At 46.5% G+C, this 16249-nt stretch overlaps 1 protein-coding gene across 1 annotated transcript in view; it reads left to right on the top strand.

Moving 5' to 3' along the window:
* Tshz3 (teashirt zinc finger homeobox 3) overlaps positions 1-12130 on the top strand; it is a 73677-nt gene extending 61547 nt beyond the window's left edge. Inside the window, exon 3 of the mRNA XM_052165338.1 lies at positions 7262-12130. Within this exon, the coding sequence (XP_052021298.1) occupies positions 7262-10467 (3206 nt within the window). The 3' untranslated portion in view covers positions 10468-12130. The remainder of the gene's footprint in view (positions 1-7261) is intronic.
* The last annotated feature ends 4119 nt before the right edge of the window (positions 12131-16249 follow it).

Here is a 16249-nt window from a genome sequence, read left to right as displayed (position 1 = left end):
CCAGGGTTTTTGCTAGGTTCATGCATCATGACATCTTTGGTGGGACCCAGGAGATGGCTTTGGCCAATATTCTGCTTACTCTGCTTGCTTTCTCTGGTTCATGATGAAGAATCTGCACCTTAGAGACTAGACAGCAGCCTCATGACCAGCCTGGGGCAGTGAAGGCACCAACAGCCAGCTTTCCACAGCTGTGACTTGGCATAGTGTCATAGAAGAAAATGCAATGTAGAAATGCCAGGCACAGTGGCTGCTCCTCTCCACAGTCCCAACTCTCGAACATTTCTCTCATGTATTTCCTGGAGCTCTGCTCTGATGGGAGGGAGCGCCCTTGGAAGAGGTGTCCCTGTGGCAGTTAGTAGTGATTCAGACACCTCCTGACACCGTTGGCGTCTTTTCTAGGCCTTTCACATTCTGTAACCGTGGGAGGACTTAGAGACTCCTGAAAGCTGGCTTTGACATTGGCTTTAAGGTAGATTCATGATCCTTGACACAGACTTGTGCTGTGTATGAGTCCTGGAGATCCCAATGGCTGTCCAGTTTTAGGCACATCCCTGGCATCTTCTGGACAGTTCCGTGTCTCCAATGTGATCACAGTAGAGGAGAGATTTGCTGAGGCTGCTGTGGCTTACTTGACCCTCACTAGATATGAGAACACCATCTTCATTCAGGCTGACATAGATAAATCTCTGAGGATTCCTTTCTATCTCTTTACCTTCTCAAGGCCCTGTCCTTGACTCCCACCCTTGCTTCCTTATCACTCCTCATCACTGGGCAATGATGTGGGGCAGATGCAGTCTAAACGTACCAAGGAGCAGGCTCTCTGGTTTTCTCTCTACTAATGCAGTCATGGGAAGGGAGTCTGTAAAGCACTGCATCCATTTTTTAGAGTTCCAACTCCACAACCTTTATTTCAGCCCTAAATATGCTCACATGTACAGAGCAACTGGTATTCATTTCTCAGAACATGGTAGAGCTACTCCCTTTCTTCCTAGCCATACTCCCTCTCCCTGACCAACTGTTGACCCACAGCCTCTGTGGGCTGAGTGCCCAGACCCAAGCTTTTGACTCCTCATCTTGGGGCAGAGCTCACTAACAGGGTGATGAAATAATTTCCACTTCCTCAAGGAAGACATTCCCTTGTTCCTCTGCTTGCTATTTCTATTTGTATAAAACACATTAATTTCCTCCTTACCTAGAGGTGGAGCTTAGCCAATGATGATAAATATGGTTGAGAGAATTGGAGGGGAAGGTATGGGATCCCACTGGAAATATTCTGTCTGCATTCCAGCATACTATCACTTTGGGGCCGCCCTTTCACATCCAGATACAGAGTGAGGGTCTTGGAGTCAGAAATGGCTCGGTGTAATTATTTGAAAATGAGGAAGGGGTGTTTGTTTTAAAAAAAAAATGCCTGAAGATTACTTCATCTCTTCCCAAGACCTTTGGAAAGATTAGAGATAAGGAATGTGAGATCCTTCTAACCAGTGCACTAGTAGGTTGGTGTCATTGTTTCCTTGGTGACTTGCTCTCCCAAGAGTGTTGGGTAATTACAATTTTAACAGATGCATTTCCAAGCCTCTTTCTCGGGAATGTTCATTTACCTGTGTCCTGTTTGGTTCTGCTTGGCTGGCCTCTTCTGTCCACCCCTCCCTCCCTCTAACCCAGCCCTCAGATATCATGTATCTTTTCACACTGCATTTTCACTTGTGGAAGAGACAAAGTAGGGGCAGGATATAGGTCAGGAAGCAGGCATGGTGGCTTGCCTACCCTCATGAAGAGAGACTCTCGACCAAGTAACTTGGGAAAAAAGCATTATGGCGGTATCCCGCCCTGAGGCCACCCTCACTTGTAAGTCTCTGCACACTCCTAACTTTCTTTGTTTCTTATGCAGTAGTGGGTGGTTGGGACGGAAGTCTCTCCCCCACCACAGTCCATCTGTATCCTCTGTTGTCAATGGCCACAGAGTCCAGTCTTAGTCACGAAGCAGAAAGGCACCATGATGCCTCTGTGACAGCATGAGCTCCTAGTCTCCAGCTTGGGAGATAGTGGGGAGTTAGGTATGAGAGCTCCTGCCACATCTTTGAGGCCCAGAAGAGCTGGAAGGACACAGGAGCAGAAAAGGGTGGATGTTGGGTAGACTTTGATTATTTGGGACTTTTGTCTGAAGCAAGAGTCTTGAGGGTGGTCCTCAGGTAAGTGTGTTATAACAGTCTCAGTGGCTTCTGTTTGTACTAGATTGAAGGGTATGGAATGGGAAGGGAGACATGTTGGTGTCTGCACTAGGCTGGGATGGGAGGGGGCAGAGGCAGATCCAATCCTATTACTGGGCTGTTAAAACTACTGTGTAGGCCAGTGACCACAGGTTAACCCCATTCCAAATGAGGCAGTGACTATCTAATGCTGGCCTACTTTGAGCAAGATCAGACTGGGATGCAAGAATTCATGTAAGGAATTCATATAAGGGAAGAGTACCTGACAGGGACTGCACCAACACGAGAACCTACCAACCTGCACTGTGACTGAAGTCACCAGTGTCCTCTCCTGACTTACTGCATTCAGGGTATTAACTGTCCCAGGATCTAGAAATAAGTCTTGTGTGTAACCAGAGGCTTTGCGAGTTTGGTTCCATACAAGAGGAAAAGACTAAGGCATGGCATAGTGGTGCAAGCTTGAGATTCCAACACAGGGGAGGCTGGCGATCCTGAGTGGGAGACAGCTTGGGCTAAATAGCAAGACTGTAGCTTAATACAAACAAAAGCAAAACAAAACAAAAAACAAAAAATGAAGAAAAGACTGGAAAGATGGCTCAGCCATTAAGAGTACTGGTTGTTCCTCTAAAGGACCCAGGTTCAGTTCTCAGTTTACAACTACCTATATCTCCGGTTCCACTGGCTGCTTCTGTAGGTCTTAGATTCAACTCTCAGCCTGCAACCACCCATAATTCCAGCTCTAATGGATCCAATACCCTCTTCTGGTCTCCACGGGCACATGGCATACATCTGGTACATAGACATACATGTAGGGAAAACACTCGTACACATAAAAAAATACATCTTTAAAAATAGTGATTTCTGCCCAGCATATACAAGATCCTGCATTTAACGATCCCCAGCATAAAAGAAAAACTGAACTAGATCAAGAGTAAGATTTTATTTTTGTAATTATGTATATGTGTGTACACTCCTGTGTGTGTGTGTGTGTGTGTGTGTGTGTGTGTGTTTATAGATACCCACAGAAGACGTGGATGGCTGGATCCTCTGGGGATAGCCAGGTGGTTCTGAGTTGCCTGCTATGGGTACCAGAAACTGAACTTGGGTCCTCTTCAAAGGCAGTATTCTTAACCCATCTCAAACTGTCTCTTCAACCCCAGATACGATTTATGGAGACTTTGCTTGCTAATATACCAGGAAGACAGATCGACTCTCCAATTCTTAGTCTTCTGCTTGCAAAAGTCATAAAAGATGGAAATGGAGTAGGGAGGCTTATAGTTCATTGTACTGGGAAAACTAAGGCCCAGAGGAAAGGAGGTTGCTTCTCTTAGAATAACAGCTTCCCTGTTTGTGGAGGGAATGGGTGCACCCCTCCCTCCATCCCCTGTGCAGTTCCTCTGACTTACTTCCACCTTCTTATGTTCGTTTACTTGTTTGAGACAGGGTCCAAATAGGTCGGGCTGACCTCGAACTTAGTAAGTCACCAAAGACCTTGAATACATGGTCCTCCAGCCTTCCATCTCGTGAGCAATGACATGATGGGCATGTGCCATTGTGCTTTGCTCTCAAGTTTTTGAAACTTGTGATCAAGAGCATGTGGCATCCTTAGATGAGTGACATGCCTGTTCTTGGGCATCCATTAATAATATGGAGGACGATTCCATGTTTAGTATCTTCAGCTTAGTCTAAGAAAACTCCCTACTGTTGGGTCTTTCTTTTCAGTACCAACATCCTTCTGGTTCATTAGACTGCAGTGTCATCAGATAGCACTCTGATAACTATTGTCCATCTCAGAAAGTATATAGAGTGTATTGGGCACTAGCCCAAGGTATGAGCTGGTCACATCAATGATGACGTCTGTAAACAGGACTTCAAATGGCTTTCCAGGTATGAGTGTGTGGATGCTTCCAGGGAGAGCATGGGAGCCTGGAAGATCCTTACACAACTGTACATTTTCTCCACACCATCTTGCTACTGTAGACATCCCTGTGTTTACTGTTGACTTCTGGTTCCCTGATGTCTTACGGTGTCTACTGTCTATGGATTCATTCCTTTGCTTCAGGTATTTGGGCTTCAGGTATTTGGGCTTCAGGTGGTGGCTCTGAGGTGCCTATCCTCGTGACAAGGTCTTAGATTGCCATATTTGTTTCCTTTCCCGATGTTGAGACAGGATTCCCAGCATAAGCTATTTAAGGGAGGAAGGATTTATTTTGGCTTCCTGTTTCAGGGGATTGCTGTGTCTTTATAGTGGCAAGACTGTAAAGAGTATAGTCATATATTGCCAGGCAGGAAGCACAATGCTCAGGACAGAAACCTTTAAAACCTTATCTTAGTGACCTACTCTGCTGACTGGGTTACAGTCTCAGGTCACAACTAGATCACAACTCGGTTAAACAGGAGTAGTAGTGGAGGACCAAGTTTTGAACCACTTTAGCATGTTAAGGACATTCCCCTCAGGCCATCGCAGTACCTGCCTTTGTCTGTGTGAGGGCCCAGCTTCCCCTTAGGTCTCTGGCAGCAACACAGGCCGTGTGTCTTTCTTATCCCGGTTTGAGTAGTAGAGTCTCTCTCTGGTGCTTGGGGTCACCCAGTGAGTTTCTAGAGACCAAATCCCAGTTTATCCTTTTTAGCTGCCCTCTGAAAGGACTGTAAGAGAAATTGCAAACCCACTCAGTGCCCAACCCCCACTGTGCTGTGTGAACAGCCCTCATCCGTTTGCCCTAGACTGTGTGGACTCCTGAGAGACAGGAAGTCTTAAGCCAGGATAAGTCCAGGCAAATTAGGGACTCTTGGTCACTTGACTCCCGCCAACCTCTCTGCAGGTTGGCTCTCTGGAGTCATTTGTGAGTCGAGATTTCTAGAATGTCCTGCAAATTGGGGCAAGTTATGAGGAAGACAGTTATCACTCTTTCCGGTTTCTGTCCTAATCATGGTTCACATTCTTCACTGTGTCTGTAGGAAGAGTCTCCCTCAGGCTATGTGACAGTCCCCTGAACTTTCACTCAGTGCCTGGCCTTAGACTCCAGGCTCACCACAGCACCGCACCCTGTGGCACACCACAGCAGCACACTTCTGGCAGTTCCTCTTCCCTATTTTCTTTTTGATACAGATCTCCCTATGTGATCCAGCCTGGCCTGAAACTCCCTATCCCCTTGCCTGAGCCTCCTCATGCTAGGATGGATGACAGGTAGAGAGAGCTCTTCTGCACATTTCTAAAGGGGGTCCCATGGCTCACACGCAAGGTTCTTATGTCCTGTGACACACATAAAGAAAAGTGTCCCTTTCTCAAGACGGGGTCGTGGTTCCCATCCAAGATCACATGTTACCTCCCTTACAGTTCGGCTTAGAAACTGTGGGACTCAGAACAAATCCAAATTTGATGCAGATGTAGGAAGGATGCTGATAGAGGTGGGGTAGGCATAGTCACTGTATGGTTTTCAAAGAATCATTTCCATTCTTTTAAACTTTATTTTTTCTCATCTAAAATTCACCTGGAGCAAATCTCCTCACCTATTGAATTCTACAAACGGGACATTCCCCTCACCCCCTTCTAAGATCTCTTATGTTTTAAAATCAGCTTTGGCAATTACCAGTGCCATCTTCCCGCCACTCCATAGAGTCACCCTTGGCCTTTTGGAACCAACTTGTAAAAGGTCTTATCATGAAGCCCTGGCTGATGGCCTGGAGCTCACTATGTAGAACAGGCTCGTGTCAAGTCCGCCCTGCTGCCTCTACCTCCCCAGAGGTAGTGCACACGACACACCCTACGTCCACTTTAGATCCTGACAGGAAAAAACATCACCCACTCGTTCCCCTTTCTCCTTTACTTAAAGCTGTTGCTCACGCAGTGTTAGTCACGCCACAGCATAGATAAGACCACCAAGGTATAGAATACCCAGGGGTTGGAAAAGTTGTACCGTAGTGTCCCATTGCACAGGAGGTCCCCAGGCTCTGTGCCTCCCGAAGGGGTGGGGGTTCATCTAGAACTCCCAGCTGCTGGGCCCTGCCATCCACCTGCTCGGGAAAGCCTGCTCAGTTTCCATTCCCAGCACAAGGCCTCCAAAAGGACAGAATCCCTGTAGGATACCCATGGAGCCTGTGCAGAGTAAATATTGACAAAGTAGTCTAAAGAGCAAACACTTTGACATTTGTAAGGTCCACCAGCAGGTCTTGTATATATTTATACAGCAGGAGTGAGCTCCGAATACCGATTTTCCTGAACCTGTTCTGCTATAGTTCCACATGATGGTGTGGGTGGGTGGGTGGGTGGGAAACTGAGCCTGTCGGGACGGGGCCTGCGCTGGGTGCTAGCCACTCCCCATCTTCTGTCCCATTCAGAATACTTCAGGAGCCTATCCTTGGTACAAAGCTTGCTCTGGGCTTTCTTTTCTTTTCTTTAAAAAACTACTTTTCTAGGAAGAAGAAGAAGAAAAAGCCACAGTCTTTGGTTTTAATTTATCATAATTGACGAACTTTCTTTTTTACTAGGTGAAAAAATCTTATTGATGTTTTTGTACTTTGTATTTATTAAAGACAGAGCCTCAAAAATGTAATGAGTGAAAAAAAGTGCTTGCTTAATTTAAATTGTGAGTCTGTCTGTTAAGAAATGCATTAGAGGTAGGAGAAGCATAAGACATATTAATTGACAGACAGGAACTGCTGTCTCTGAGGTTGATACAAGTAATTTATTACTTTAGAAGTGAATGCCACCTCCAGAATGTGCTTCATTAATTTCAAATTTAGTTTTAATTTCAAGCTGTTGCCCCTTGAGAAGAATAAGGTGGCAAATTATGTTTGAAGAGCAGAATTTTTTTTTTTGCTCCAAAGAAACATCACATTTTAACTATTTAATTTTACAAATAAATGTGCCCGTCTCCTTTGCCACCTTCCCAAGAGTCAAGAATGTATTCTAGGTGTGACCCACACTTGGTTATTAACGTTCTCGTTCTCTCTCTCTCTCTCTCTCTCTCTCTCTCTCTCTCTCTCTCTCTCTCTCTCTCTCTCTCTCTCTCTCTCTCCTTCCTCTTTGTTCTCACCTGTGATCTTGGCAGCCTATGTTTCCGATGAGTTAAAGGCGGCTGCCTTGGTAGAAGATGACATAGAACCCGAGGAGCAAGCGGCCGTTGGAGAACCCTCAGCCAAGTACATGTGTCCGGAGAAGGAACTCAGCAAGGCCTGCCCGAGCTACCAGAACTCCCCGGCAGCTGAGTTTTCCAGCCATGAAATGGACAGCGAATCTCACATCAGTGAGACCAGTGACCGGATGGCTGACTTCGAAAGTAGTTCCATCAAGAATGAAGAGGAGACCAAGGAAGTCCAGGTGCCCCTGGAGGACACAACCGTGTCGGATAGCCTGGAGCAGATGAAGGCCGTGTACAACAACTTCCTGTCCAATTCCTATTGGTCCAACCTCAACCTGAATCTGCACCAGCCCTCCTCCGAGAACAATGGCGGAAGCAGCAGCAGCAGCAGCAGTAGCAGCAGCAGCTGTGGCAGCGGGAGCTTTGACTGGCACCAGAGTGCCATGGCGAAGACGCTGCAGCAGGTGTCCCAGAACCGGATGCTACCCGAGCCCAGCCTGTTCAGCACCGTGCAGCTGTACCGCCAGAGCAGCAAGCTGTACGGCTCCATCTTTACCGGGGCCAGCAAGTTCCGCTGCAAAGACTGTAGCGCCGCCTATGACACCCTGGTAGAGCTGACGGTGCACATGAATGAGACGGGTCACTATCGCGATGACAACCACGAGACCGACAACAACAACCCCAAGCGCTGGTCCAAGCCTCGCAAACGGTCTTTGTTGGAGATGGAGGGCAAGGAGGATGCTCAGAAGGTCCTGAAGTGTATGTACTGTGGCCACTCCTTTGAGTCCCTCCAAGACCTGAGCGTCCACATGATCAAAACGAAACACTACCAAAAAGTGCCTCTCAAGGAACCCGTCACACCCGTCGCAGCCAAAATCATCCCCGCTGCTCGGAAGAAACCTTCTCTGGAGCTGGAGCTGCCTAGCTCCCCTGATTCCACAGGTGGAACCCCCAAAGCCACCCTTTCTGATGCCAGCGATGCTCTGCAGAAGAACTCCAACCCTTACATCACGCCAAATAACCGGTACGGCCACCAGAACGGGGCCAGCTATGCGTGGCACTTCGAGGCCCGCAAGTCTCAGATCCTCAAGTGCATGGAGTGTGGCAGCTCCCATGACACTCTCCAGGAGCTCACAGCTCACATGATGGTCACTGGCCACTTTATCAAGGTCACAAACTCGGCTATGAAGAAGGGGAAGCCCATCATGGAGACGCCCGTCACGCCCACCATTACCACCTTGCTGGACGAGAAGGTGCAGTCCGTGCCGCTGGCAGCCACCACGTTCACGTCTCCCTCCAATACGCCCGCGAGCGTCTCCCCAAAGCTGACTGTGGAGATCAAAAAGGAAGTGGACAAGGAGAAAGCAGTCCTGGATGAGAAACCTAAGGAGAAAGAGAAGGCCAGCGAAGAGGAGGAGAAGTATGACATTTCTTCCAAGTACCACTATTTGACTGAAAACGACCTAGAAGAGAGTCCTAAAGGGGGACTAGATATCCTTAAATCCCTCGAGAACACAGTAACGTCCGCCATCAACAAGGCTCAGAATGGCACTCCCAGCTGGGGCGGCTATCCCAGCATCCACGCTGCCTACCAGCTCCCCAACATGATGAAGTTGTCCCTGGGTTCCTCGGGGAAGAGCACACCCCTGAAACCCATGTTTGGCAACAGCGAAATCGTGTCTCCCACAAAAACCCAGACCCTGGTCTCGCCGCCCAGCAGCCAGACCTCTCCCATGCCCAAGACAAACTTTCACGCCATGGAGGAACTGGTGAAAAAAGTCACTGAGAAAGTTGCCAAAGTTGAGGAGAAAATGAAAGAGCCCGATGGCAAGCTGTCGCCGCCCAAGCGGGCCACTCCGTCCCCGTGCAGCAGCGAGCAGAGCGAGCCCATCAAGCTGGAGGCCGCCAGCGACGGAGGCTTCAAAAGCCAGGAGAACAGCCCCAGCCCACCGAGAGATGTGTGCAAGGAGGCGAGCCCCTCCGCAGAGCCCCTGGAGAATGGCAAGGAGCTGGTGAGGCCCCTGAGCGGAGGCCTCAGCGGCAGCACGGCCATCATCACGGACCACCCACCAGAGCAGCCTTTTGTGAACCCCCTGAGTGCCCTGCAGTCGGTCATGAACATCCACTTGGGCAAGGCCGCCAAGCCCTCCCTGCCTGCGCTGGACCCCATGAGCATGCTTTTCAAGATGAGCAACAGTCTGGCCGAGAAGGCAGCTGTGGCCACCCCACCACCCCTTCAGGCCAAGAAGGCGGAGCATCTGGACCGCTATTTCTACCACGTCAACAATGACCAGCCCATAGACTTGACGAAAGGGAAGAGCGACAAAGGTTGCTCTTTAGGTTCAGGGCTTTTGTCCCCCACGTCCACATCCCCAGCAACTTCCTCATCTACGGTGACAACGGCAAAGACATCTGCCGTCGTATCGTTCATGTCAAACTCGCCCCTGCGCGAGAATGCCTTGTCAGATATATCCGATATGTTGAAGAACTTGACAGAGAGCCACACGTCAAAATCCTCCACTCCTTCCAGCATCTCTGAGAAGTCTGACATTGACGGGGCCACCCTGGAAGAGGCCGAGGAGTCGACTCCGGCGCAGAAGAGGAAAGGCCGCCAGTCAAACTGGAATCCCCAGCACCTGCTAATCCTGCAGGCGCAGTTTGCAGCCAGCCTGCGGCAGACATCAGAAGGGAAGTACATCATGTCAGATCTGAGCCCCCAGGAGCGCATGCACATCTCCAGGTTCACCGGCCTTTCCATGACCACTATTAGCCACTGGCTGGCCAATGTGAAATACCAGCTTCGAAGGACAGGTGGAACAAAGTTCCTCAAAAACTTGGACACTGGACACCCTGTGTTCTTTTGTAACGACTGTGCGTCACAAATCAGGACTCCTTCCACGTACATCAGCCACCTAGAGTCACATCTGGGCTTCCGGCTACGGGACTTATCAAAATTGTCCACCGAACAGATTAACAATCAAATAGCACAAACCAAGTCGCCGTCAGAAAAACTGGTGACATCCTCCCCGGAGGAGGACCTGGGGACCACCTATCAGTGCAAGCTTTGTAATCGGACCTTTGCGAGCAAGCACGCTGTTAAACTTCACCTTAGCAAAACCCACGGGAAATCGCCAGAGGACCACCTCCTGTTCGTTTCCGAGCTGGAGAAGCAGTAGCGTTTGCTCCAGAGCGGAAATGACTGGAGGAAAAAAAAATGCTGAAGGCACCTTAAAGCCCCTCTGTCTTGTTCTTGGCACATGTTCTTATGTTCACTGCAGAGGATCGTTCTGGGCTGGACTGTTTGGTATAACTGTACAGTGTTGAATAGAGAGGTGCTTATAATCAGCTGTTGTTACTGGTAAAATAACGAAGGTTAAAACGCAGTGCTAAGTGTTTGGAACTTTGTGTAAATGGGATTTAATTGTGAGCATCCCTCGATGCTTCAAGCTGCATGCATTAACAGACGGTTTAATTAAGCATTTATAAGGAAACCAGGCACACTTTTTCCATGAGACTTGGGTGTGCTGCATTTCCCGCCCTTTCATCTTTAGCCCTCTGAGTACTACGAAGCACTTTTGCATTAATTTGGTTAATAAAAAAAAAGATAATAATAAAACAAAATAATAATAATAATAATGTATGAAACTCTGTTTTTAAACTCCTTACCAGCTTAGTTATAAGGAATATTAGGAACCTCCATTTATGCAGGGGTATGACACGCCTTGAAATTTAAAAGAATATTATTTTCACATTGAAACATAGATTGTATATATTGTATAGATTTCAAACTCTTATGGGAAAATGTGACTGGTTAAATGACCCTTTCTTTCTTGCATTTATAACAAGTGTTTTATGTACCTGCTATTCTCTGGGTACAAGCCATGCCTCTGTATAGTGTATATTTCCTTATCTTTTTCTTTTTTTTTTAAGGTTTATGTTTTTTTTTTACATGCAAACGTTGTAAATTATACAGAAAAATACCACAGATAGCATTTATAAAATATACAGAAGCATTATCTCAAAGCAAGGTATGATGTTTGTTTTGCTATACGGCACATCTATATTGATAGAGGGTTCATGTTTAAATTATACATATTTATTAGCATTCTATTATCATTTGTTTTGAGGCCAGGAAATCCATCCCTGGCAGGCATCATAACTATTTTGCACATGGTTCTTAAAGGTATTTATTAGAAATTAAAGGATGCTCAAAGTAAACTCAGTGCTCAAAGGGTTAAGTCTATTCGAAAAGGGAAAAAAAAAAAGATTAAAAAAAAAGAAAACCACCCAACTTGTACTGTATTTCCTGAACATTGATAAAGCCTTTAAAATGTTTGTACTGTAATCCTTTGCTTAAAAGTCATGAGGCGTTCTGTGGGACAACGTCCTTCACTTCTTTATAAGCCCTCTCAGTTGCTAGTTCACAAGGTGGGATTCTTTTCTTTCTTTCTTTTTCTTTTCTTTCTTTTAATTTCAATCGGTAACTTTGTTTTGTTCCTCCTAATTATTCTCCCAAGATCCCACACTGCAGTTTTATCTTTAGGCTTATGAAAGGTAACCCGTGGTTACCGGCTCTCTAAGCCATTCTGGTCTCCATTCCTGGCAGTTAATTTGCAGAAATAACTGACAGCTGACACCATATGAGAACCTATGTATAAAATATTGGCATGTAAACACCACAGACACCGTGACACACTCTGTGCCCTGTTTTGTTGTTGACGATGGCGCACCATGATGTGACTCTTCATATAACCCTTTTTTTCTACGGCAGCATTAAAATTGTCTTTTTGCTATAATTTTGTGTTGCGTTCACAATTATGTCTGAGATGTGCTACGACTAACGAGCACATTAAAATTAAATTGTATGCGATCTGTTTATGACTGACTCGGTTGCTGTGTCTGCCAGGTGCTGGCAGTTGGAGGCTGCGCGTAAATCAGGGGAGTTTTAGTGAACTTTGGTGTTTATAAAGAAAGTGAGAGGCTTGCATAGCATTGCCCTCAGGAATAAAAATTGGAAAGAAATCAGAGACACACATGAGGCTAGAACCCCTGTGGGCAAGGGACATGTAATAAAGACTCCACTGTCAGAGCCTCAATCAGGTCACACTGGATACCTCTCCAGGGTGGCTCTGGTCTCCTTTCTGGATGCCCCACAGGGTTCGTGGGCTGGAGGGTCTTTAGAAGATTCTGTACATGATGGCTCATTCTTGGTAACTTAAGATTTTCAAAGTAGAAAGCAGAAAGGACCCAAGTATTCAGAATTGGGCATCATCTGTTCTTCTCAAGTTAAAGCAACCAGAGATAACCAGGTGGAGAGGGATTGGGAGGAGTCGGAAGCCATCCACTGTGGATGAGTGGGGTGGGGGAGGGGGTGGGGAGGGGGAGGAGGGGGAGAGGAGTAGGAAAGAAGCATTTATATGATAATCACAAGCTTTTATTGGCCCTGGCAAATCACTCCAACAAAATGCTGAGAACATCATGTAAAACTGTAAAATACCTTTATTACTATATTGAAGCTAGTCTTGCAGTTAGGCAGAATCGGAGCTCCTAACCTAGAATTATACAAATGAGACATGCGATACACCCGTGTAATACATAAAACACCTCAACTCAACTCGAAGGAAGAAAAGATACTCTTTTATTAAAAATTTAAATTAAGCCCTTTCAAAAATGTTCGGCAACACGCCTACGGGTTTTTCCCTCTCCCCACCCCTTTTTGTCAAGACAAGTCCAAATGTGCCATCTACTCTGTTTTCTCAGCAATCTCTCTCTCTCTCTCTCTCTCTCTCTCTCTCTCTCTCTCTCTCTCTCTCTCTCTCTCTCTCGGGTTTTGGAAAGAACTCTGCTGGAGTTTAAAATGGGTGTCTGGCAGATAGTGACATGGGGGTTCTACTCCAGCCTTGTGACCTGGGCACACAGGTAAGCACAGCTACAGAAGAATTGTTGGCCTCTCGGTCCAAGGTCTGCCCCACTCTCTGCCTGCAGCAGGGCTAGCCCATGAGCCGAGGGTCATGTAGATTCTACCAGGATACCTGCTACTGTCCTAGAACCTGGCTCAGGAGACAGAGACCCCCCTCCCCTTCCCGCTGTGCCTTCTGCATCTTTGCATCCTGAAGCCCAGATTTCCACTCTTGAGTTTTTCACAGGTTAAATATAGCATCGGTTTATTAGAATCCAAAGTCCTGCATCTAACAGATTAAACTGACAACACTCTCGTCATCACCAGGGCCCATGTGGCTTGAAGGGAGAGGGGATTTGTGTGAGTGATGGTGGAGCCCCCCTCTTCACCGTTGAGAAGGACCCAACACTCTGAGAAATCCTCCTCCCCCTCCCCCAGGATTATTATCAGGGCTGTTCAATTTGGGGGGAGACATGGAGCTGGATAGCCAAGGTGGGTAGTGAGTTACAGTTGTGCCTTGGACTCAGCCTGCTGGTACTAAAAGAAACCCTAAATTAATTGCAGGGAAGTATTAGTAAGGAGTGCGATTGAATGCAAACCTTTTGCAAAAACAGTCTTCTTAGCGTTGGGAGATGAGCCACTTTCCCCCAAACCACCAAACTCTTGCCTAGCATCAGTTAGTAGGCAACATGCAAGAAGACTTTCAGATCATAGCCCATCATGGCCCCAAATCAAGAAGGACCATCCAAAGGGAATATCAGGTCTATTGTTGACCACACAGTCTATGGCTGATGTGAATGGAGAAAGAGAGTAAATGGTGAAATTGGTATCCAAGGAGGCCTGCAAGTGGCTCTTGGAAGGACGGTGGATTCACAGAGGGAGGGGGCTTTAATCACAGGTGTGCAGGTGACCCTGACCTCACCCGCCCACGCACAGTCTCACCGGGGTCCTATGGTATATCTTCCAGCCATCACATTTACGCAGTATCTTAAAATAACATTTGTGATAAATGTGCAATTTAACTAATTTATGGTGCTATGATGTGCTCAGGGCTACATGCAAGATGAAAATCTTAAATGGAGCTTGAACAGCTCAATTCACAACAAGAAATCAATATGCCACATCTTAGCTGCTCGCCGCAGTCAACATTTAGCAAAAATATCAAGGATGTATCTTTTAAATTTGAGGCAGCAAGAATTCTATAATTAAACAAAATCTTACACGAAAGTTTGAGAGGGTTGATGGTGAGCACCTCGCCTCCCTGGTATCTCCATTCAGTTTTCATATGTAAAAGGGATGTGTGTGTGTGTGTGTGTGTGTTGATTAACACAGGATAGTGCTTCTCCACAGGGTGCCCTGAGTTCAGAAAGAGGCCAGCCTGCAGGGAGGTGAGGCCAGAGCCTTTGCTTTTCACAGAGAGGATTTCTTCTCAGAGCCGGATCGCTGCAGGTTGGTAGGTTTCACTGCCTCTAGCCTCTGCATATCTACAAAGTGTGACAAGGTATAGAGAAGTTAAGAAGGCCTCTTAGCTGCCCAGCTCCACCTTGAGGGAGCCTTTGTGACGACAGAAGACACAGGAATGAATGGAAAACAAGACTATGCTCAGCAGACTGAGTGTTCCAGAAACTTCCCAGTTGCCTAATACAAAATATAATAATAATAATAATAAATAATAATAATAATCGATGACTTTATTTTTTAGAATTCATCTGTTTGTACAATTCAGACCCAAGAACACTATAATGGCACTTTATTCTGTTGACAATTTAGAGCAGAAACAACAGTGTTATAGGAAGCAAGCATAAAAATAAAAACAGCAAACCCCAACACCACTCTTTGATAATAAATACTTTAAGTTTAAAATAATAGCCATTATCCTTTCAGCTAATGGAGAAATTACCATTTTCACTGCACTGAAGAGGTATTCTTCTGGTAATAGAGACAATAAGCTCCTTTCTCCCTAGGGATTTATTAGGAAGTACTTGCAATCTTTGGCAAAGGCAACCTGGAAGTATATACTTCTTTGGAGCATGTGCATCACTGGACACCTTAAGACCTCCAGCAGATCTGAGAGAACAGCAGAAAGATGCTCAGGATGCCACGCAGTCTCTGCCTTTGCCAGGCACTGCTGGTCTTATGCAAAACATGGGACGGCTAGTTTTCATTCACTGGTGGGCAGACAGCTGCTGCTCCATCCCTCTCTGGAACATGCTAACCTCCCCATGTCCAGTGTTGAGCCAGGGCAGAGCAGTAAACACTGATTTTACTTGCAAGGGGTTGCTAATCTCCCTATTGCTATGTTGAGTTCCCCAACCCCACAGGGGAATCTTCTTGCCTTTCCCCATTCTACTATTTTTATCCCTATGGATTTGACAGCACACACACACACACACACACACACACACACACACACACACACACACACACTCATACACCAAAGGCTCAAAGCAAGAAAAGCCAGTATGAGCAGGCTCTGAGTTACAAAGGCATCCATCCCAATGTTCTCTACATTTGGAGACCATGTTCTCCACCTTGCCAAGACAATGGACAAGCCAAATTGTTGGTTAGCTGCCTGACAGTTCATGATGACTGAGTCAGTCCCAGTCAGCCCAAGGCTGACTCAGCCTAGTGACAGTACTGGATCTCAGAGGAGGCTTCAGTTAAAACCTCTCCTGGAGGCAAGGAATTTGGGAATCCATGCCCCATCTCAACTCCAAGAATCCGGTAGACCAAAGGACCTGCTTCTCTATAACCTTTGTATAATGCCATGAGCTAATCTATTAATAAATCACTCATAATGGCCAACGAGGTGACCCCTCTATAATGTAAGGTCCACACGTAGCTCAGTGGATTTAAGCTACATTGTCATTTGCTATCTACTCGTCAATGTCACCAGACGGCAGATAATAACCACATGGAGAGTATTCAAGTAGAAATGAAATAAAATCACAAGAGTGAGTTCTTACAGTGTATCAGTCATTTGGATATCATAGATCTACAACGATGGGACAGTGCCGCCTACCATTATTGACAAGGTGGTTTTTAAAAGCCAGACCTCT

The sequence above is a fragment of the Apodemus sylvaticus genome, chromosome 1, assembly GCF_947179515.1.
Source record: "Apodemus sylvaticus chromosome 1, mApoSyl1.1, whole genome shotgun sequence".
Classification (NCBI taxonomy): Eukaryota; Metazoa; Chordata; class Mammalia; order Rodentia; family Muridae; genus Apodemus; species Apodemus sylvaticus.
Note: the sequence above shows the minus strand (reverse complement) of the source record. Positions and strands in the feature narration are given on the sequence as shown.